General features: G+C 44.0%; 2 protein-coding genes across 2 annotated transcripts; one reads left to right on the top strand and one right to left on the bottom strand.

The window, feature by feature from the left end:
* Positions 1-3632: 3632 nt before the first annotated feature.
* Positions 3633-6031, top strand: LOC105061222 (probable inorganic phosphate transporter 1-10). Its single transcript, XM_010945200.4, has 2 exons — positions 3633-4454; positions 4940-6031. The coding sequence occupies exons 1-2, from the start codon at positions 3754-3756 to the stop codon at positions 5883-5885; spliced, it is 1647 nt and encodes a 548-aa protein (XP_010943502.1). The 5' UTR covers positions 3633-3753; the 3' UTR covers positions 5886-6031.
* Positions 6032-11967: 5936 nt separating this feature from the next.
* On the bottom strand, positions 11968-13757 carry LOC105061223 (cysteine protease XCP1). Its single transcript, XM_010945201.4, has 4 exons — positions 13089-13757; positions 12753-12985; positions 12520-12660; positions 11968-12433 (listed from the first exon to the last, which is right to left on the bottom strand). Exons 1-4 carry the CDS (start codon positions 13552-13554, stop codon positions 12218-12220), a joined length of 1056 nt encoding a protein of 351 aa, XP_010943503.1. The 5' UTR covers positions 13555-13757; the 3' UTR covers positions 11968-12217.
* Positions 13758-24324: the final 10567 nt, after the last annotated feature.

The raw sequence follows: 24324 nt of genomic DNA, 5'->3' as shown, positions 1-24324 counted from the left end.
AGCGTCAAAGATGCAGAGAACTCCGTCTCAGCAAGGATTGGGGTTCTTATCAAGAACCTCAGCTTTCAAGGAAGCTTTCGACGCAAGCCCGAGATGAGATGACTTCCTCAGGGTGACGGAAGCTCAAACCTCCGAGCTCGAGCCCTGATGGGGGCCACCAAACCCGAGCGGCCCCAGACAAATCTGCGGCCACAGACGAAAAAGATGGATCGATACGATGGCAATCGGGTACCTTCGAACGATGCAAAGGTCGAAAAGAAGCTCGGCAAGCGACAATTCAACACATGAGTAAAAGAGGTAGCAGAAAATTTCCTTCTCATATTATTCATCAAATATACATTATAGAGCCCTTAAGGTTGAGGGAGAAGGATAACTGAAAGGCGAGCCGATGTGGCAACAACCGGTAACCTACGGACGACATCAAAAAAAAAAAAAGAGAAGAAAAAGAAGAAAAGAAGAGAAAAAGAGAGAAGGGAATACAACAATAACAATGGTAAAGGAAAGAAGTTCGGCAGACAACAATTCGATGCAAAGTGCGGACGAAGTAACAAAATCTTCTTCTCATTTTTCGATTAACAAGATGTACGTTACAAGACCCAGAGGGTCAGGAAAAGAAAACATTATTACAAGACTCGAAAGGGATACACCGGAGGCCACTTCAAGCTGTAGACTTCTCTTCCCTGTTCTGTCCTTCCCAGCAGCATTTTCCAGTACGTGTGATAAGCTTCTCGGCTCTCGCCCCCCACCTCGTTCTGCTCCATCTCCGAAATTCCAACCCTAGGGAGAAAAGGATGGGATAGAATTCACGGGGCAGCAAAGGCAACGGCAGCGGTGATGATGACCTGTTTCAAGAAGAACCGGAGTTACCCCGGAGGTAGCGATGGCGTCGGAGATATGCATCACCACCGTGTCCTCCACGACAACCTCCATCCTAGGTGTTCCGGCAAGGTCGGCATGCGCTACTTCCATCGTCCCCGCAACAAGTTCTACTGCCCCAACGTCGGCGCCGACCACTTCTGGTCCCTCGGCCCCGACGACATCAAGAATCCCTCCACAGCTTGTGACGACAACTCTGCCCCCTTGATCGATGTCGCCCCGTTCAGCTACTCTGAAAGTCTCAGGCGGAACATCCTCACCGGTTGTCCCCGTTATTAAACCCCTGTTGTTGAAGGAATTCTCCCTCGAGCACCCTTTAAGGCGATGGGAACCCCCAGCGACAGTTTGACAACCGGAGAACTCGCAGACCACTGTTCTCCTCCTCGCACTCTTCCTGGTCCGTGGCATCCTCTTGAGGTTGGCCTCCGAGGCGGAGGCCCCGGCGGGAGAACCCCTCGGAGAGACTCGGGGGACTGAAGACGGCGGAGAGCCGGCGGAGATGACAAAGACCGGCGCGAAGGATGCTCGGAGTCGGGAAGGGCACCGATGGAGTGGCTGAGTGGCTAAGCTCTCAGGCAAAAGAAAGGCGTCGATCCTCAGGCGAAGTGAAGCCCCGAAGGAAAGGCGGGGGCTTAAATAAGCAACGGGGCTTGGCGCAGTTATGGTGGCAGGTATCCCTAGGCCAACCAGTATCCACCACGTGTCCCACTCACCGCGGCATAGGGTTGACCATTCGCGGACTATTATGGCGCGATGCTTAGGATTACGTCCTGGTGGGAGTTCCGAAAGGACTCTTCAGGTCACCCTAATCAAAAAAAAGCTCCAGCATGCGCGCATTAAATGTCAAGATTTTCGAGGGCGGTCGTGTGCAGAATTCGAGGAAACGACTTCGACTGTGAAAATTTTCTGTACTTCCTCTGATCGAAACTCGAACTCGAAAGTAGGGGGACTGGTGTTGGGTGTAAAACCCCCCTCCAGCCAAAGTTCGTGTCAGGAGTGACCCCTCGGGGATTCTACAGGAAAACTTCATCCGAACTCCTACGGGGGCCGGACTTCGTCCCCAACTTCGGCTGCAGGCAAACTTCGTCCGGACTCCTACGGGAGCCGGACTCCGTCTCCAACTTCGGCTGCAGGCAAACTTCGTCCGGACTCCTACGAGATCCGGACTCCGTCTCCAACTTCGGCTGCAGGCAAACTTCGTCCGGACTCCTACGAGGGCCGGACTTCGTCCCCAACTTCGGCTGCAGGCAAACTTCGTCCGGACTCCTATGGGAGCCGGACTCCGTCTCCAACTTCGGCTGCAGGCAAACTTCGTCCGGACTCCTACGGGATCCGGACTCCGTCTCCAACTTCGGCTGCAGGCAAACTTCGTCCGGACTCCTACGGGAGCCGAACTCCGTCTCCAACTTCAACTACAGGTAAACTTCGTCCGGACTCGTACGGGAGCCGGACTCCGTCTCCAACTTCTACTGCAGGTAAACTTCATCCGAACTCCTACGAGAGCTGGACTCTGTCTCTAATTTCAACTGCAGGTAAACTTCATCCGAACTCCTACGGGAGCCGGACTCCGTCTCCAATTTCAACTGCAGGTAAACTTCGTCCGGACTCCACGGGAGCCGGACTCCGTCTTCAACTCCAACTGTAGACAAACTTCGTCTGGACTCCTACGGGAGCCGGACTTCGTCCCCAACTCCGACTGCAGGAAGACCTCGTCCGAGCTCTTACGGGAGCCGGACTTTGCCTCCGACTCCAGCTACAGGTAGGATTTGTCCGGGCTCCCACGGGAGCTGGACTTCCACTCTGAATTCCTACTGAAGGTCTCGACCGAGGTTCCTCGACAAATGATCCCCATCCGGGCTTCCGTGGAAATCAGACTCCAACCGAACTTCAGCCGACAAGTCTGGACCCCTGGCAGGCCGTAGTAACGGCCACGACTCTGCTCCACTCCCTGCGGCGGATCCTACACGTCTCCATTACTCTCTGGCAGGCCGCAGTAACGGTCACAATTTTGCTCCACTCCCTGCGGCGAATCCTATGCGGTTCCACCACTCCCTGGCGAGTCGCGACAATGGACGCCGCTCCACTCCCCGCAACTGATTCCACGTGGCGAGCCATGGTGATAGCCACGACTCCATCCCATTAATCTTTATGATAAATTCCTCCTGACCCCGTACGGCCCACGACGAGGCGATCATAAACAGTCACTATCAATCCGCTGCTCCCCCGTCTATAAATGGGGACCCCAGATATGTTATTCTCTAAGCTCTCTTTTTTATCTAGAAACTCTGCTAAAATTTTCGTTCGAGCACTCCATTCTTGTTGAGGCAGAGAACTGATTTGAGCATCGGAAGATCTTGCCGGAGCAACCCCACCTCTGGTTTAGACTTCTTTTGCAGGTCCCGGCGGCGACCGCGACTCCCTCGACTCCAGCCTCTCCGACGCAGGCGGATTTTTGCACCAACATTAATTATTATTAAAAAAATTAATCTATATATAATAATTTTTTATAGATATACATGTTAAACAACTTATAAAATTTATCATTAATTTATTTAATATATTTTTATATTATAAAAAATTATTTTTATATCTCATTGAAACATCGGGTCCACCGTAGAATCCTCACCTCGGGCATTCCCCAACTTTTCCAAGTCTCTCCGCCCTCGTCAACAATCCTATGAGCTAAAGTCTTACGGGCATCTTCCTTGGCACCTTCGTTAATGTTCCTCGAGGAAAGCTATTGCTCGCTTCCTACAAGAATCCATATCAGCGGCGACTATATCTATTATAAACGCCAGGGTTCACCCGGTTTTAGTGATCAAGAACAAGTATATATATATATCCGACTCCTCTTAGAAGGGAATTAGTTGCGAAAAAATGGCCGTCAAGGTGCTAACGGCGCTGGACCTCGCCAAGACTCAATACTACCACTTCAAGGCCATCATGATCGCCGGCATGGGGATGTTCACCGACGCCTACGACCTCTTCTGCATCACCCCCGTCAATGCGCTTATCGGCCGGATCTACTACGAACCCCAGGGGTCGGACCCCGGCGTCATGCCCCCGGCGGTGGTCTCGGCGATGGTCGCCGTCTCGCTCATGGGCACCATCATCGGGAACCTGGTATTCGGCGCTCTCGGCGACCGCATCGGCCGGCGGCGTGTCTACGGGCTCACCCTCCTCCTCATGGTCTCCAGCTCATTCGCCTGCGGCTTCTCCCTCGGCCGCACCCGCGGCTGCGTGCTCTCGAGCCTCTGCTTCTTCCGCTTCCTGCTCGGCATCGGGATCGGCGGCGACTACCCGCTGTCGGCGACGATCATGTCGGAGTTTGCGAACAAGCGGACACGGGGGTCGTTCATCGCGGCCGTGTTCTCGATGCAGGGGTTCGGGATATTGGCGAGCTCGGCGGTGACGATGGCGGTCACCAGGGCGTTCGATGGGGCCACCGAGGATTCGCACATCAGTCCGCTGCACACGCCGGAGGGAGCGGACCTGGCGTGGCGGATCATACTGATGATGGGAGCCATTCCGGCGGCCCTGACGTTCTACTGGAGGATGGCCATGCCGGAGACCGCCAGGTATGAACGCACGCCCATGTGAGCCATGTGGTCTTGATCCGCTTCCCAAAAGTCTTCTAACAAGTGTTTGATATAGTTCTTCTGTGAAATGCCTGCTCTAAAGTCGCTGTCTTTTTTTTCACTAGCAAAGAGAAATGGTAGAAGTGGATTGTTTTTTGTTTTCGGAACTGGGCTTGTAAAGCTAGGCCCTACCGGTATTGATAATTGATTGATTGTTATATAATGAATGTACCATTTATTTTATCTGACAGCTAGACATGGTTAGATCTCCAATAAATCTGAGCTCTTATGCTCTCACTGTTAGCATTTATTCTGCAAACTCTGATGTCAATTAGGTATTGTTTGACAAATTTTGAACAAAATTTCATCCAAAATGACTCAATAGTTTCATGTAATATAGTATTCTTCGTGTTAGAGGATGCACTTAATTAGAATAATCATGCAAAGGAATGCTTAAATCAATGAAGGTGATCCATCTTGTGCAGATATACAGCTCTAGTGGAACACGATGAGATCAAAGCGACCGATGACATGGGAAAGGTGCTTGGAGACTTCGATCTGCAGTCGGTTGTCGAACATTCAGATACCTCACTTGTGCTGCCGCCACCGCTGCCTCCTACCTATGGTCTCTTCTCCAAGCAATTCCTAAGAAGGCATGGCCGAGACCTTTTTGCTTGTTCCATGGCATGGTTCCTTGTCGATGTCCCCTACTACAGCAACACCCTCTTCCAGTCCCTAGTCTATGAACCTTGGTTCCCCAAGGCTCAAAATGTTAATGCTTATGTAGAAGCCTACGATGTTGCAAAGTTTCAGGCAATCATCGCCGTTGCCTCAACAATCCCGGGCTACTTTGCTACCATGTACTTCATCGATCGCATCGGGAGGCGAAAAATCCAAATGATGGGGTTCCTCTTCATGGCAATTTTCATATTTGCGTTGGCAGGGCCATATGACAAGTATTGGCACAACCACACCAAAGTTGGGTTCATCATTTTGTATGGCTTTACCTTCTTCTTCTCAAATTTTGGACCTAACACGACAACATTTATCGTGCCGGCCGAGCTCTTTCCAGCCCGGTTCCGGTCGACATGCCATGGGATCTCAGGAGCAGCAGGGAAGGTAGGCGCGATGATCGGAGCAATAGGATTCCTTTGGGCTTCTCGGAGTAGGAAGAAGAAGGAGCCAGGAATTGGAATGATGAATGCCTTGATTATTTTAGGTGGTGTTTGTGTTGTTGGAACGGTTGTAACCTATTTCTTCACCACCGAGACTATGATGAGGTCTTTGGAGGAGAATGAAGGTGGAGAAAGCAATCACAGAGAGAATGACCGGGAGCTTAATGGAAGGGAGCTCCCAACAAGTACAACAAACTCAAGTCCACTCAGTACCCGACCTATTCGTGGGTGGTCTCCTTTGGCTTCTCCTCTGTAATTAAGAATGAAAGGATTGTGCTATAGTTTTCAGTTTTCCGATTTTTGTCTCAAATAGGGAGCTTTAATGTGTTAGGTACACGAGTTTGTATCACATTAGAAAAAAAATATATGTCATGAAATAATAGGATGCTTTAATATGCTATATATTAGCGTGTTTTGCACGCTGTGGCCCAAGTCGTCGTAAACTAGTGATATGGACTCAAGTTGCAGAACCATCCGTTGAATTGTAGGAATTTTCTATCGTTGCTAGGAATCTGGAATTCCTCAAATTTAGTTGGATAAGTTGACATGGCGTTGAAATAAAAGGACTTGTATGATCGAACGGGAAATGCCCAAAACTAACACTAAATACAAACAAACATTTCTTGTCTAAAAAACATCTGTTACAACTCATGCTTTATTTGAAATGTATATTTAGATTTTAGGCTTTAGTATCAAAGAAAGGTGAAAATTATAGCCTATGATTATCATTTAACAGAAACATGCTGTTGGGTGGATGTCTGATCAAGACACCACCTCTCAAGATCCTTTCAGTACCACGCAATGCAGCAGGAAGAAAGAAAAAATAAAACAAAAATAATCAAAATACGTGGATCAGCCACAAAAGGACTCGCCTCCACGGGACATGCAAACTTCACTATGAAAAAAAAAATTTACAAGAGGAGACCTCACCCTCAATCCTTGTACACCCAATTCTCTCTCTTTAGAAGTTCTCCTCTCAAAAGCTCTCTCTCTCTTGGAAGACCCCCTGAACCCTTGAAGTGATCGGCGTCCGCTGTCCAGAAGCCTCCTACACCTTCTCTCTCAGCAACGCGTGCTTCTTCGTCGATTTCGTACGGCATCCACAGCGCAAAACCAAACCACTACATTCTTCTGTGCCTCACAGACCCTTTTAAAAGGGTTAAACATGACTTAGATTAGGTTTACGAGTCCTTAATCAACCCAAATCACGTTCCAGACCGTCGGATCAAGATCGAGATGTTCCTGGGCCCTCCGATCACGCTCCGGTCCATGGAATAGTGCCGTGGACCGCGAGAAATGTATGGGAAATGCCCATGCGGTCCACAGGCCCACCCGTGGACCGCCCGATCCACGGTGAACCGGAGTATAGGGCCCAGGCAGAGCGCCTGGGCCTGGGCCTGGGCCGGCCTGTGCGTGCAGGCCCGCGCACGGGCTGGGCCGCGCGCCTGGCGGGCTGTGTGCCTGGGTCGCGCGTCCCGCACGTTGGCCCAGCCTGGGCCGTGCACCGCCACTCCGCCGGCTGCCGGCGGTCCTCCGCCACCTTGAATTTCATGCCAACTTCAAAAGCTCGTATCTTTTCTGTCTGAGCTCCATTTTGGGTGATCTTGGTCTCGTTGGACTTCATTTTTCGCCGCAAACCTCGCTGTGGGCTCAATGTGGGCTGAATCTCGAGGCATCAAATTCTAACAATCTCCATCTCGACTCGATATTCGACCTCCTCTAAACTTTGAGAGCTTCTGGATCTCCTCGCCCCCATGCCCTGGAGCAATCGCCTGCTGATCATGGATGGGCAAACATGGGAGTCGAGCCAGGCTACTCGATCCCATCTCCATCGTATGCTGTGCTCCTCCTAATCTGAGACTTGCTCGGGGCATCATCCTGCGGCAATAGGAATCTTACCTTGCGACGTCGTCTCTCGTCCTTCCGAGTCTCCTGTCTCGTGCCCGATCCACCTCCTAGAGCTCCACCTCGCTCTGGGCTCCATCCGGCTCCCAAAGCTCCACCTCGCACTGGGCTCCCCGTTAGGTAATAATGTCCTCTGTTCCCCTTCTTCCCCTCCAGCACAATCCTATCGCCGCATAGCACCCTCAGGATTCCTCTACTAGCTACCATCCTATAACCTCTCGAATCCAGTCTGCTAAGTGAGATAAGATTCCGTCTAAAATCGGATATGTATCGGACCTCCCCCAATCTCTTCATTGCACCGTCATGTATCCTCCAACTGACCGTCTCAATGCCTCTGATCGCACAGCTCGATCCATCCGACAAATATACAGTGCCCTCACTATTCTCTAGGGAGTCAAACTGCTCTTCTCTGCAACATACATGATAGGGGCATGCAGAATCTAATATCCACTGCTGGGAAGAAGTAGATACCTCATCAGATATCTCTAAGACATCTCCATCTGAATCGCTGTCGGCCGTCGCTACAGCAGCCACCGTCCGATTTTTAAGTTGAGGGCAATCTCTAGCTAGATGCCCCAACTCCTCACACTGGTAACACCTGATTTTGCTCAAGTCCCTCCTGGACTTGGACAGCCCTCGTTGCGATCTCCTGTCACTCCGTCTACCACCTCTTGCTCCTCCAGAAATCACTAAAGCTGAGCTACCGCCACCTGAGCTTGAAGCTGGGTTCTTCTTCTTGAGAACCTCATTCTGGAGTATCACTGCGGTGACCTCATCCATCTTGATGGTGCTCTTCCCCACTAGAAGAGCAGTCACCAAGGACTCGTATGAAGGGAGAAGCGACGCCAGCAAAACCAGCGCCCTGATCTTCTCCTCAACATTCTCGCCAACGCTGAGGAGGTCGGTGAGGATCTTCTGGAAGTGGCTGAGATGCTCCTGTACGCTTTGTCCCTCAGTCATCCGCAGTTGGTAGAACTGCCTCCAGAGGAAAAAAGTGTTGATGAGAGACTTCGCCATTTACAACTCCTCGAGCTTTGACCACAGCACCGTCGTGGAAGTCTTGCTTAGCACATGGATCACCACCTCATCCGTCAGGTACATACGGATGGTACTCACCGCCTACATCTGTAGCCGTTTCCAATCCCGCACTTCCATGGTAGTCGGCTTCTCATCGCACAAGAGAGCATCGATCAACCCCTGTTGGATGAGCACGTCTTTTACCCTTGCCTGCCACAAGGAGAAATTACTCTTACCATCGAACTTATTGATCTCCATCTTGATTGTTCCTGTCTTCTCCATCTTCAGTCTTGCTCACCACCGCTGCAATCTGCATCCTTGTACCGCCTTGCTCTGATACCACTTGTTGGGTGGATGTCTGGCCAAGACACCACCTCCCAAGATCCTTTCAGTACCATGCAATGCAGCAGGAAGAAAGAAAAAATAAAACAAAAATAATTAAAATATATGGATCAGCCACAAAATGGCTCGCCTCCACGGGGCATGCAAACTTCATTATGAAAAAGAAAATTTTACAAGAGGAGACCTTACCCTCAACCCTTGTACACCCAATTCTCTCTCTCTATAAGTTTCCCTCTCAAAAGCGCTCTCTCTCTCTTGGAAGACCCCCTGAACCCCTGAAGTGATTGGCGTCCGCTGTCCAGGAGCCTTCTGCACCTTCTCTCTCAGCAATGCGTGTTTCTTCCTCGATTCCATACGGCATCCACAGCGCAAAACCAAACCACTGCATTCTTCTGTGCCTCACAAACCCTTTTAAAAGGGTTAAACATGACTTAGATTAGGTTTAGGAGTCCTTAATTAACCCAAATCACGTTCCAGACCGTCGGATCAAGATCGGGATGTCTCTGAGCCCTCCGATCGTGCTCCGATCTATGGAATAGTACCGTGGACCACGAAAAATACATGGGAAACCCCCATGCGGTCCACAGGCCCACCCGTGGACTGCCCGATCCATGGTGGATCGGAGTACAGACCCAGGCAGGGCGCCTGGGCCTGGGCCGACCCACGTACGAGCTGGGCCGCGCGCTCGCCTGGGCCGCCCGCCCATCGGGCCGTGCGCCTGGGTTGCGCGTCCCGTGCATTGGCCCACCTGGGCCGCGTGCCGCCACCGCTCTGCTGGCCCACCGCCGGCTGTCGACGGTCCTCCACTGCCTTGGATTTCGTGCCGATTTCAAAAGCTCGTATCTTCTCCGTCCGAGCTTCGTTTTGGGTGATCTTGGTCTCGTTGGACTTTATTTTTCGTCGCGAACCTTGCTGTGGGCTCAATGTGGACTGAATCTTGAGACATCAAATCCTAACACATGCTAATATAATTAGTCATTAGTTAGATAACAACGACCACTTTGACATTAGATGGGGAAGATGGACTAAGATATCGCAGTCCTTATTACCAAGTGAGATGTTTGATCAAATCTAACTCATAACTATCATGCTCGAGGTATAGTGTCTTTTGAGATATAGACAAGGCACAAAGTTATGATCAAAATCTATATAGATTGTGGTTGGTCAAGCCTAGACCTAATCTACCCTTGTCAAGGACAAATCTCTGGGAGAGAATTGACACAAACATAGCCTAGCGAGAAAAATGATATGTCAAACATTTGGGAGCAACTTAAGAAAACGTCAAGGGTTTTTTTTCTTCCTATGGAATTCAGGCCTGCTCACTCTAAAAGTACTTGAGTTATTTATGAACATAGGCCTAGCTCAATTTGATTTTGCTGGTTGCAGTGGCCCAACCATCCAAATAGATTTTATTGTCCTCCAAATCATTCAATAAAAAAGGAGTAAAGAGAAACTCATTTGAATTTCATGATTAATATTTGAATTTCATCACATATACTGAGGAACACATTTGGGCCACACAGATGCAGTTGTGGTTAGTGGTGATTTTTACCTGGTCCAGTCTACCTGACTAGTGGTTGGTGGTGAGCAGCTGAAAAGTCCACATCCCCATCCAACGTCTGCTAGTTGGAGAAGTATTAAATGTAATTTTAGTTACATTAACTTTTCCAGTGGGGAACTAAAGTTTATTGAACTAGTTAAGAAGTAAATGCTTTAATGGTTGGAGTTTTTTGATAAGAAATAAAAATATTAAAATAATTAAATATTATCTAACACTCTTTTCTTAGAGATTTTTCATGTATATCATGCGAACTCGTAATTTGCTGACCATCTACTTAGGTTGTAGAACTTAATATGTCAAGCAATGTTGATAATAGTTCCAAGGTACTCAAGAGAAAAATGTTAGAAATGATTTGGACTCATGACCCCTAGCTCGCCTAAGCTAACCACTAAATCCCCATAGATCAACAATGTACACCACAGTTCACAAATTTTTTATAGTTTTTTTTCCTGTGAAATCTACTAACAAATTACTGAGGCAGCTTTCATGATGATTTTCTTCAATGCTTCTTGTGAGCAATTCCCGTAAGCTATATAATCTATGCATCAAAGTTTTCCCTCCAAGCATACAGGAAAAGACAAGGCTAATCAGGCCGATGACGAGCAAAACTAGATAGACAACTTTGCAGCATATTAGGGTCGAATTGTTTTACAAATAAAAGTAGGAGCAAAATTGTTTTGTATTGGATGGAGAATATTCCAGAATGCCATAATTTTAGCAGAATGAAGTCGTACATGTATGTCAGCTTCCACGTATACATTATAACATGGATTTTTTGCTCTAAAACTTAGCACTTCCATTTTTCCCGTTGGTGCAATTTTCTCTGTATTGATTTGTTTTTTGTTCGGGTATTATTAGTATCTTGAACTTCTATCCTGGTAATATCTGATATGGATCAGAAATGAAGTTGTACATGAGTATAGGAAATTCTGCAAATGTAATTGCTGTTTGAACAATTTTTCTTATGCAGTGTTAGCATCAGTATATTCTACGAATCCTTGTAGGACATGCTTCACAATTAACAATTGCTATCTCACGCTTTCAGGGTCAATTTAATGAATCTTGTATTCTTCTTTTGCTTTCATCTGTTAAAATCCTGTTTGGTTGTTTGCTTCAATATTTTTTTTCATATGGACTACAAGGTTTTCAGGCTCTGGATTCCCAAATCTCAGCTTCTGTTACATTAATTGCATGCATCCAGCCAGGTTGGACATCCAACTGTACAAACAAAAGAAAATTAGGAGTATGTGAATGTTTACGGTGTTTTATTTAATTTTATCATTTAATTAGGCTTTATGGATGTTCTGCAAATGCATGATATTTATACCATATATATATATATATATATATATATATATATATATATATATATATATATATATATTCCATGGAAACTTTAACAAGTCAATTTTGTGATAATAGGTGCTGTGCAATGAAATTCAGAGAGCTAATGCAGTAAAATCCATCCATAAATCGGCAATTATGACCAAGCAGTAGCACAATTGGTGTGTTGATAAATGCAGCAATCTTGATGGAGTTCTGGAATATTATCTCCGAGATACACCTCAACTGTTCATTCTTATTCATGATATTTAATAATATTATATTTTTTTGAACTTACAAGTCACATTATCCTATAAATTCATGGATTGCTTTTGCAATGGAATCCATCCTATAAATTCAGCATCTAAAAATGAGTTAAACTGGAATGTAGATCAGACATAACAATTTCAGAATATAGTTCTGCTGCCCATTTCTTTTGCTCATTGCTCTTTTGTAGGATAAGAAGCCATCTTGTTTATCCCACAGAGACCTTCAGGTTTCCCTGTATTCCTCTTCATCTTTATGTACCCTTTCTCGCCCCATTTTGGCCCCCACGAGTTCTTCACCATGATGTAGTCTTGGCCCTTGGATGATCCATAACCCATAGCCGTCACTCCGTGATCCAGCTCAGTCCCACAAGGTCCATCAAAAACCCCCTGCAATCCAGTGCTCTCTTCAGTACATTTCTGTGAAGATAGTGCTGGACATCTAATGCATGCCTCTACAATATTGCAAGACTTACCCCCCTGTAGAACTGGAAGTCTCTGCCAGAGGCTTCTATGGCAACACTGACAGGCTGATGGGCCAATGTCTTGAGCAGGCTCTGTTCGCTGTTCGCTGGCACATCCTCATAGCCACTGATGGTAACGACTCTCAGATCACCCTGAAGTCAAGAAAACAAAAGATATGGTGACCATATAATTATACAATCTTCTTTTCTTCATGACAGAGAGAATTGAGTGTATTGTGGATCACCCTCTTCTCCTCACAGGTGCCCTCCTCCATGAGATAAGGGTAGTCCTCCTCAGTGTGAAGTCCATTCCAAAAGATGAATGCAAAGGCATAGTCCATCACACCTCCATTGCACCCATCGTTGAATAGCTTGTCGCAGTCGATCAATTCCTGCTCGGACAATGACGTCAAGTTCCCTGTTGCAATCTGGTTTATCCCCTCGACTGCCGCCACCGTCGAGAAAGCCCAGCAACTCCCTGTCCATGATAATATATTTCAGCTTTTAGTTACATTCCAATGCCTTGAATAATTTTTAAGCTGCAGTGTAGAAAGATGGCTGTGTTGATAAATAGCTCTTACCACAAGCTCCTTGATTCTTCACTTGAGTCACTGCTCCCTTCTTTCTCCAATCCAATGACTTGGGCAGGAGCTCAGAATTCTCATACCTGAAAGGCTTCGGCGACTTCGATGTGGCGTCCCTTCCCCTTGGCAAATGAGGCTTCAGTCCCAGATATTTCTTCTTGAACTCCTCATGGCTCATGTCTGCAAACTCGTTCAGCCCAAGCCAGTAGCTGCTCCTCTTCTTGTTGGTCTCGTCAATGTGCTTCAGGTTGTCTTTAAAGGTCTCAAACTTCTTCAGTTTCTCTTCAAGGTTTGCGTAAGACTTTCTGTGTTCTGCCCTCCAGATTTCAAAGAGATTGATCAGCCTCTCTTGCGACGTCAGGTCCTCTTCTGAGTAGCCAACAATGGAGAAATCTTTAGGCACTGCCGAGCATGCAATGAGGCAGAGAGAGAAAAGGAGAAGGGAGAGCTTGACTGAATCCATGACAGAGTGAGATATTTTGTGTCTGAGAGGTGGATAGAAGATGGCCACTTAAATATACGTTGTCTATCATGATTCTTGCAAGAAAAGAACTTGAATTGTTTGTGCCATGCTTCAATACATGACTCAATCATCACTCAATCTAGGACCACCTCTCATCAGACCTCCAGTATCAGCCTCCATCAGCATCTACCATGATAGATGATAAAACTCTCTACCAGCAACATATAAAACATCTTTTACTTGTTGGATCCATTGGAGACATAAATTTTCCTTGGCTAGCAATTTTATCATGATTGTTCCTTTAACCTGAATACTGATCAACACTTGATGTACTATAATGCATTAAATTTTTTGATCAGATTTTCCTTTCTCCTAAAGTCATAATAAAAAGGAAATCTGTTGTGGTCATGATCTGGTCTCCCTTTAATTACAGTGGTTGCTTGTAATTAAATGGCAACAATTTTTTTCCCTTTACTTTTCGCAAGCTTTGGAAAATTGGACAAAGAGATCCCGTGGCCTAGTTTGGCATAACCCATTTCATTCTCAGGCATTAGAAGCTACGGAGATTAGTTTGATAAGCCACAAAATAATGTCTCACTGTCTGAATAACCCAACCAGGATTTGAACCCATGAGAGAGCAAAGATGCCGGGATTAACATGTGCCCCAAAATGAAAAATTACAAATACCAACACCTGCAGTAAAATAAACAAGAAGCTATATTATTTTAAATGGATACTTAGACTAGTTGCAACTCAGACTGGTTGTAAGAACATTCTTCATTAGGTGCCACATGGACCATGGTACACTGCTTTTCGTGCTTATGGTGTTGAGAGCACCAGCCACAGCTATCATGATAAACATTAATTATCATTCTAGACTAAATTATTTTTCTAGTATTGCCTTGTTTGAATCTATGCAGAGGCAACCGTGTACGAAACATCTTTGAATTTTTCATGAATTCTATTGTCTACACATATCTTAATTGTTTTTCTAGGAACTCTTGAACTGCTGCATCCTTCTGCTTCATGTAATCAAATGCAAGCTCCGACGCTGAGAAACCCAGTTGTGAGAACTAATAGAAGCAATCTTCTGAAGATAATCATTTTTTTTTTTTTTTTTAACTAGATCCAATGGAAAGCACACTGCCAACTGAAGTTAGGGGAATCTTTTATTCAACATATCAAAAAGAACATACCTAAACGTTATCTTGTGCTATAAACAAAAAAAAATTGGTACACCTGATGTGCATTATTAGTATATGAGTCCATGTAAGAATTCAACTTCCCTTCTCTACTTTAATTAACAAATTTGTGCGAACAAATGTTAACTAGGTCAGGTACACCAAAACCTGCCAACGTAATGTTGACAACTTCCTGAAGATTAACCTTTCTCCAAGGTTCCTCATTTTCAAGGCTTGCAACATTTTAAGCAAGCTGGCTGGGTTAATGACATGTAGACTACCAGAGTTTTTCGGGTTATATGATTGGACTACGAAGTCCTTGGTTCTTATCATAAACTACAAAAGTTGGACAGGCCAAAATTTGGATTACAGAAGTCCATCAAGAAACAAACGTGCACTACACACCTTCAGGGGGTTATCATGTGAGATATACAGGTCCATTGGCTTGAAACATTCGCTTCAGATATTAAAGACCATTCAATTGCAGTGCCAATGCCAGAGCCTTACCTCCAAACATTGGTGGCGGACATGGCTGAATCAAGGTGTATAAAATAATATACCTACCATGCCCATTGCTGTGGAGGTGACCCGCCGACTGGATCGAACCCTCTCCTTAGAACACGCTCAAGGCGACATGGTGAAGTTGCATCAAATACAGACCCACCCAGTATCTCGACCTCATGTCAACTTTAGACCACCAACTTGATTGGCCATGCAGGTGAACCCCACGGCTGACATCCATGACTAACAACTTTGATCCGAAAGTTAATGGATGAAATTCTTTTTCTAATGATGGCTAGAATATTGTCCAACAGTCTAAAAAATCAGATCTAATAACCTATATATTCCAGCTAATAACCTATGTCTTTACCTCCTGATAAAAAAGATATGAAAGGGACCTCATGTAAGCAAGGTCAATAAGAGGAAAAGAGGAGGATAACACTTCACTCTCAACTAGGGGTGCAAATGGATCAGGTCGGATCGGATCATAAGTGCCCCCGATCCAATCCGGTTCCTTAATCGGGTTCTAATGTTGGATCCAGACCCAATCTAATTAAAAATCGGATCGGATTGGGTCAGATCCATGATCAAATAGTCTATTCCATTGGATCATTTGGATCGGATCGGGTCTATGTATAATCCGATGTTAATTTAAAAAATTTGGATCCAGCTTGGGTCCAAATTTTAATCGAGCTCGGTTCGTATAATAAACCAATATATACAAAATTTGTGACAAAAAAAATAAACATTACTTTGCCTTGGCTATTAAGTTATAAGCAATTTCTCAAAATCTCACAATCAAATTGAGTAAAACTATATAAAAAATAACAATACTACAATAGCATTTGGAAGTCTAATCCCACTCTATTTGCTTTATACTTTACATATTGGATTCAATACTGAATTCAGATCGAGTTGGATCGGGTCGGGTCTTAATTTAATAAATCCAGATCTGATCTGGAATATTGAACAGGTCCAATTTTAAAACCGGACCCGATCCCTCGGGTCCTTTAAAATGGGTCAGATCGGGTCTAAGCAGGTCAGACTAGGTCAGATCACGGGTCAACCCGACCCATTTGCAACCTTACTCTTAACACCTTCTTTCTTTTCTCCCTATTGTTTTCAAGTTCCGACTAAGTTAAACATCGGAGGGTCCCCTATCGGAATACCACTAGCGAGTATGGATATTCTTTGCAGGTTCTCTTTGGTGTCTCGGTTCCCGAATAGCATCTAGTTCCAATTCCATCAGTAATCGACCGAAGACTTGCAGTAACAGATTGCTGCTAGAGGAAGGGGCCAGTCTCTTTTGAGAGGAAAGAGAGCATGGTGCGAATGAGAGCACGCAACTCCATCACCTCCCATCGATATTTGGTCCATCATAGCCAAAGTAGTACTGTCCACAAGTTCATTATGGTGCTGCCTCCGGCCATAATAGACTCACTGCTGCTTGACACCCTAGCTCCTCAAATCTAGGCACTGATCGATGCAGTGTAGTGGCTCTAACAAATGATGGAGCAACAGTAGCACATGGAGCTGAATCTTCAAGCGCCCCCTTCTCGCCGCAATTAGCGATCTCGCTCTCGGAGCCCTACACTATAAGAAAATTAATTATTAGTGATAGCTAAATAATATCGCTAATGATCGAAATGCTATCGCTAAAACTATTAGTGACTAAACACTGTTGCCAATAAATCATCGAAAAAAAGTTGGACACTGAAGACCATTATTAGCGATGGTGGAAACAATTATCGCTAACAAAGTATTAGCGACAATAACTAGCAACGAACTTGAATAATTTTCAGATTATTTTTTAATTTAAATTAAAAAAATTAAAAAATATATTAGTGACTGTTGTATTCTCTCGCTAATAAGCTATAGCAGTCGCTAATAATTAACGATAATATTAGCGATGGATTTAGCCATAGCTAATAATATTTTTTTTTAAAATAAAATTTTTAACAAATATATTTATTAAAATCTGTTATAATTAAATTAACAACCAACATATATTTACAGACACTATAATAACTAATAATTAACTATCAACATCATAAATAAAAAAATAATATTATATAAAAATATGAATTATCCAATTGTATAAGATAACATTGTTCAAATATCAAAATTAAATATATCACATCAAAACTAAAAATAATCAATGAAGATTCTCCTCCTCCCCTGCTCCTGTATGTCATCTGTACGATAGGTAGATGAGAATCGGATATCCCAACATCCTGTAATAAAAAAAATAAAATATTATTAATAATTTTAAAATTAAATTAATTAAAACTATAAAATTAAAGTAATTGGTGTGCCTCAAGCCTAAATCTTTATAGAGGGATATATTTTGATATATTCCTTCAATTTTGAATAGATTATTCCTACATATTCTATTCGATGATATAGAGTTATAAACATCCTCGATCAGTCTATCAGATGGTTAGATTGAATTTTGATCTACTGGATATCTGCTCCCTCTCATTTGAAGCCTAAATCAGCATAGAAGGATAAATTTTGATATGCTCCTTCAATTCTCGAATAGATTATTCTACACATTCTATTTGATAATATGGGGCTATAGACATCTTCGATCCATTCATCGGATGGTTAGATTGAATTTTGACCTTCTGGATATCCCCTTCCTCCTGCTTGAAGCCTAAATCGATATAGAGGGATATATTTCGATATACTCCTTCGATTCTCGAATGAATTTTTTTCATATATTCTATTCGATGATATAGATATATCTACATCTCTGATCCATCCATCAAATAGATATATTGACTTTTGACCCTTAGGTCCCCTTCCTCCGACTCAAATCTAATTATATGAAGTTTCTAAATATAAAAATTTTAAAAAAATAAAGGAGTTTATTAATACTACTTGACTTACTGTGATAGCTATGACAATGAGCTCAGCTAATCATACAGATATAGATCTCGAAGAATCTGAACAACTATCCCACTGATAGCATCCCAGAAGCTTGAGGTCACTAGCAAAAAAATTTCTACACGACCTCCTCGACATGTGCATCACCCTACGTCTAGATCGTCGAGGCCTGAGAGGAGGATGTCGAAGATTAGTGAGCTATTAGAGGATTGAAACTATGCCCGAACCCTTTGACCCGACTCTTACTCACCCCTTCGGTGGCCTTGAGCCATCCTTTGAGGTCAAGGAGGGGCTGAGAGGATGGGTCCTCATCGTGCCGCATTACGACGAACTCTACATAATTTACTTATATAGTTTAAAAATTCATTAATACTATTATACATATCAGTATATATAAAAATTTAATAAATAATATTTTAAATTATCATAATCTGTCGGGATCTAGAATCTATGTAATCATCGATCCTTCTAGATTGGTGTGCGGCTTCTTATAACTGTAGTTGCCCTGATATATGACTCTACTGCCATGTCTACAATAAGTAAACAATAAAATTAAGTTAATAAAAACATATATATGATCAACAAAATATAAGTTTAATATAAGTTTAAAATTTTTATCAATCTATCTACTATAACATATGTGCCAACGGAGCCGCAGGTGTACTTGATCAGATCCTGCTGGATGGTTCGATTCTGTCAAGTCCTCTACCGTCTATCAAAATAGTCATTACTACTCCACTAGTCATAGAGGGCCTTCCATACGTCCCCTCACATCCAATGATCCATAAATGACTTCCAGTCCGATGGTGATTCAGAACTAGAGAACTCAATAGTGGACTGCCTGAGGTTGTATAGCCCATCCTAGAGCTTGTATGTGGCGACCTCCTCAAAGGTCCGACGGTCAGCCTCTTCATCCTGATGAGTCTCGAATTGGTAGTATTCCTGCAATTAGAAGCAAGCATGTATTAATAAATAGAATACAAATATATCATGAATTTAAAAATTAAACATCTTTGATTTATCAAAAATATCTTCCACATAACATCACGAGCCCCCAATGGCTAACTGGAGAACTTGTTTAATGACCTCGGCATCCATCATCGGATGATCTCGATAACCACACGGGATACCTTAAGATTTTTAAATATCCTACAAAATTGATTTTGAATAATAAATATTGATTTTAAAATGACTAAATTTTAAATATATTTCTCAAAGATCTAGTACTTATGAGACTTGGACGAGCTCTCTATCCTCCGATCGAGTCAGAGGTGCCGTGAGTCGAGTGAATCCTCTACTATGGTGCTGAGGCTGAGAGCTGGCCACTACTCTATGTGACTATGGGGTTAATGGTGACCTTATATCGTCCAAATCTAAGAGTAGCAAAATATCATAAAAAATATTATATTAGATAATAAAGGATAAAATAATCTAAAATTTTTTTTTAAAGTATTAGAGAGTAATGTGGATGTCGTAGAACCATACGAGCTAGCCCCATGAGAGCTCTCTCCTCAAGAGCTCTGTCTTCTGACGCTCTCTTCTTGAGTAGCATGGCTTGTCCTCTAAAAGTAGTCATCCTGTAATCTTTAAAAATAAAAATAAATAGATTCATACATATCCCTGTCCTGTTCATTTCTAACCCTTGCAACTATCTCCCACTTCTCTCCATGTAGATACCAATGCTTGTAGTTGGACATAAATCCACTCCTATATAAATGGATAGTCATTGTATCCCTATCAAGTATTTCTCTATTGCCACATCTCTTATAAAGGTAATGAGTCCATCCTTGATGTAAGAATGCAGCATTTCCAAAAGCATAATCATAGGAGTACTCTACATTCTCTCTGTATTCAGTAGAAATCATTCTGTCGACTACTTGATGGTCTATCCAACTACGATCTATGATACATTATCTAAGAATTTTGCATATACAAATATAAGACAATTGCTAAATGATAATTTTATCGTTTCGAATAGCTTATATAATAAATACATCATACTATCAACTAATAGGTATAGAAGATTCTATCCTATTTAGAAATTACATTAATTCTACAGGTCAATTGTAGTAATCAAATGCTATATAATAGGGGTCTGAAAAAATTTTGATAGTATTTTTTTTTAGTTCTTCCCACACGACTTAAGATGTATAAGGAGAATTAAAAAAAAATACTCTTTGAAATTTCTCTCGAATCCTCAAGATACTGTTTGATTATTGTAGTGACCTATAAAATTAATTATATATTTCAAACTATCTATACTGAACAATCAATTGACCAACGTATATAATTCTTTCATTCGTACAAAAATATATGAATATACGGATACCATAAAATATATATATTAATCAAAAGATGGGTCTATGATCCTATACAATACAATATTTTTAAAATTTTTAAATTAGAGGATTTCAAAGTATTGAGAAGCATTGCAAACGGAGAGGGTCAGGATGCACGTCATGCATATGCGGACTTGGGGCATGCTAGACGACTAGGTTGCATACCTTACGCACCAGGGACTGCCGTTCAAGATAGCCAGATCGTGAATCCCAGCCAATGGATTGAGTTGGGGCAGCCACGGGGCAGCCCTCCGAGCACTAGGGGTGACAAAAATCAACCCAACCTATTAATACGACCCGCATTTGACCTATCTTAAATAGATTTGGATTTGGATTAAATAGGTTCGGATCGTAAATGGATTGATCTGTTTAATCTATTTCATAATTGGATCGGATTCAGATTTCAGATAGCTGATATATTTAACTTATTTAATAAATAGATTGGATCAGGTCGAGATAGATTGAAAACCTGTTTAACCTATGACAACTAGAGAACTTTAAGGTATAAGGGCTTTTGGGGTTCCATTTCTGCTAACAAGCCATTTGAATTTAAATGGCCTGTCAATTGTCATTTCATCCACATGACTGGGCGGCCAGGGGGGTTGGCGATGGGCTCATTTTTTTTTTGGGGGTTCGTTTTGTTGGGTATTATACTTCTAAGTCTTCTTCCTTTCTTTGGATACTTGCCATGATGCCACCATCGTGGCCCCCGCCTCCATGCACTAACTCATCCCGAGCTCCTCCATGCGTTCCCCTCCTCCCGTCAGTCATCCCCACCCTCCTCTCGACTTTTGATCTACAACGCATCCCCCCTCCCTCTGTCCTAGGCTCCTCTGCATGCTCCCCTCCTCCCGCTGGTCACCCCCTCGGGCTCGCCCCCTCCCAACTTTCGATCTGTGGTGCGTCCCCCGTCCCTCCATCCCAAGGTCCTCCGCACGATCCCCTCCTCCCATCGGTCACCCCCGCCCCCTCCCAGCTTTTTTCATAGCGCATCCCTCCTCCCTCCATCTCGGGCTCCTCTGCACGCTCCCCTCCTCCCGTCAGTCACCCCCATCTTCACGCACTGCTGGTGGCTTCTCTGACCCCCCCAGCCCGTCACTAAACCCGTCGGAGCCCTCCCTCCCCTCGATCGTCAACCCCCCCCCCCACGCAGCGGCTCCTAGCCCCCCTCTAAAAGGTAGGTTTTTATTTTTTAAAATTTTTAACCAGGTTGGAAATGAGTTGGACCATTGCTTTTTGATCTGACTTGTTAAATGATTTATAAAGAGGTCGGGTCAGATAACCTATTTATTAAATAAATCAGTTTCAAATTTTAAAATCTGACATGTTTAATAAATAGGTTAGAAATGGATGAGACCATTGCTTTTTGATCAGACTTGTTAAACGATTTATAAAGAGGTTAAGTTAGGTAATCTGTTTATTAAATAGATCGGGTTTGGATTTTAAAATCTGACCTGTTTAATAAATAGGTCGGATTTAAATTGAAACTTTTTTGACTCAATCCGTATCTAACCCGATCCATTTATATCCGACTTGATCTAATTGCCACCCCTACCTAGCACCCTAGAAGGGCATCCAGGCAAATCCCACTTCAGGGGTTTCAAAGTATCGAGCAGCAATGTAAATGGAAAGAGGAAGGAACGACGTGTGGCAACAGCTCCATCCCCATTGCTGTTATCTTTACTAATACTCACCAAGGGATGGGAAGAAGAGGAGGGAATGGCAAGGGAGGATGGCAAGGGTGCAGGGATGGTGGATTTGATGTGGGGATGGTGGCATAGGGATTGGGACATCGGGATGAGGGCTCCGATAGGGTTCTAGCGGCGTGGCGGGGGAAGAAGGGGGAGGCAGGGGCACGAGGATGATGGATCCAACGTGGGGACGGCGGATCTGGTGTGGGGATCGGGATGCAGGGATGGGGGCTTCAACAGTGTTCCGATGGTGTGACGGGGGAAGAAGAGGAGAGTTGGAGGAAGAAGGGGGGAGGTGGGGGTGGGGGGATAGTAGCGTGGGGACTCTGGCATGGGGATGGGGACTTTGACAGAGTTTTGATGGTGTGGTGGGGGAAGAAGGGGGGAGGCAGAGAAAAAGTGGAGAGGCAGGGGTGCGAGGATGGTGGATCCGATGCGGGGACTGGAGCACGAGGATGAGGGCTCCAGTAGGATTCTAACGACACAGCAGGGGAAGAAACGGGGAGATGAGTTCATGATGGATGATAATCGATTGGGAATGGAGAAGTTTTAGGACTCTGTATTAGCTACAATAAAAGTTGCATTGCTAAAACTATCGCTAATAACAAAACCCTCCATCGCTAATAGATATTCAACCCTTTAATAATAGTTTTTCTTTCCATTGTAATAATTCATCAATAAATATCATCATTAGTGATGGCTTGTTAGCCATCTCTAATTAGAAATATTCTTGTAGTGCCAAATCTGCCCTCTGGCAATATGCTTGTCATTCCTCGGCCCCTGCGGTTCTATCCTCCTTCTGTGAGAGCTTGAGGGAGGACACTCGATCGAGAGGCTCTTCCTCCACTGGAGATTCGATCTTAGGCTACTCTCCAAGCTTCGGAGATCACGATGAGAGGAGCTCGAGAAAAAAAAAATCTAAGACATTGAGTGCCGCCTTGGTGAACTCCAAAATGGGCCTTATCAGAGTAATGACGGCCCCAACTTCAACTCCCAATCTCCTTTCTCCCAAACTATTCTAAGCGAACTGATTTCGAATCGATTCAAGGTACCTCAGCTAGAGTTGTATGATGGTTCCATAGACCCTCTCGATCACCTGAAGGGTTACAAGACTCTCATGATGTTGTAAGATACCTTGGACGCCCTCGTTTGCCTCACCTTCCAGAATACCCTCAAAAAGTCGGCATGGGTGTGGTATTCAGGACTCCAACTAGGGTCCATCCATTTGTTTGAGCAGCTCGATAGTGTGTTTATTATCCACTTTGGCAGCAACCGAGCACCACCAAGAAACTCCGATAGTCTTTTTTCTTTCTGCCAAGAAGAAGGTGAGTCGCTGCGCAACTATATTGTATGCTTTAATGCCCCTATACTAGAGGTGTGCAACCTTGATCAGTCAGTGACAATATCAGTGCTAAAGCGAGGGTTGCATGATGAATACCTTATCTTCTCCCTTGATAAGACCTTTTCGAGGGATTATGCCAACCTACTAGCATGAGCTCGAAAGTACACTCAGATGGAAAAAGTTCGGGTGGTGCAAAAGTAAGCGGAAGGAAAGAAGACCTCCAGCAAGAAGTAGGATCAGGAAGATCTTCGGATGGCCCTAGCCAAAGGAAGATCCTTCGGCCACCAAAGAGCTACAGATCAAGGAGCCCGCCCCTGCAGTTCGATAGCTATACCCTTCTGTCTGCTCTTCGATCTTAGATCCTGATAGAGATCGAGAGCTAGAGGTACCTATGATGGTCTTAGCCAATTAAAGCCTCTTTAGATAGAAGAAATAAGAGAAAGTACAATCACTTCTATCATGACTATGGCCATAATACTGAAGAATGCCTCCAGCTTAAAGATGAGATTGAGGCCCTGATCCGAAGAGGTTATCTTGGTAAGTACATTCGAGGGTAGTGAAATCAAGCATATGATAAGAAAAATAATGGCAACCGACTAACGACCGACGTCATCAATGCCATCTCCAGTTTCGCTGGCGATAGGGGAGCTGAAGACCAAATTGAGGAAAAAGAGACGGTGTTTGGGGGGCCTTGTTTTCTTTTTCTGATTATAATTTTTAGAGAGTACACTCCTCGTAATAGAATTATCATTACATTACTGATGATAGCAAGTCATGATGTAAAAAAAAATTTAGTTCATAATGAAAGTCTAATTGACATCTCGTTT

Source organism: Elaeis guineensis, chromosome 1, assembly GCF_000442705.2.
Source record: "Elaeis guineensis isolate ETL-2024a chromosome 1, EG11, whole genome shotgun sequence".
Taxonomy (NCBI): Eukaryota; Viridiplantae; Streptophyta; class Magnoliopsida; order Arecales; family Arecaceae; genus Elaeis; species Elaeis guineensis.
The sequence above is the reverse complement of the archived record's forward strand: the minus strand, read 5'-3'. Positions and strand labels throughout refer to the sequence as shown.

Excerpts from the sequence above, each read along its gene's own strand:
- LOC105061222 (XM_010945200.4), top strand. The coding sequence starts at position 3,754 with ATGGCCGTCAAGGTGCTAACGGCGCTGGACCTCGCCAAGACTCAATAC. Across the intron at positions 4,455-4,939 it reads GCCATGCCGGAGACCGCCAG|ATATACAGCTCTAGTGGAAC; the intron begins GTATGAACGCAC and ends CATCTTGTGCAG.
- LOC105061223 (XM_010945201.4), bottom strand. The coding sequence starts at position 13,554 with ATGGATTCAGTCAAGCTCTCCCTTCTCCTTTTCTCTCTCTGCCTCATT. Across the intron at positions 12,661-12,752 it reads GCACCTGTGAGGAGAAGAGG|GGTGATCTGAGAGTCGTTAC; the intron begins GTGATCCACAAT and ends TCTTGACTTCAG. Across the intron at positions 12,434-12,519 it reads ACTTCCAGTTCTACAGGGGG|GGGGTTTTTGATGGACCTTG; the intron begins GTAAGTCTTGCA and ends ACTGGATTGCAG.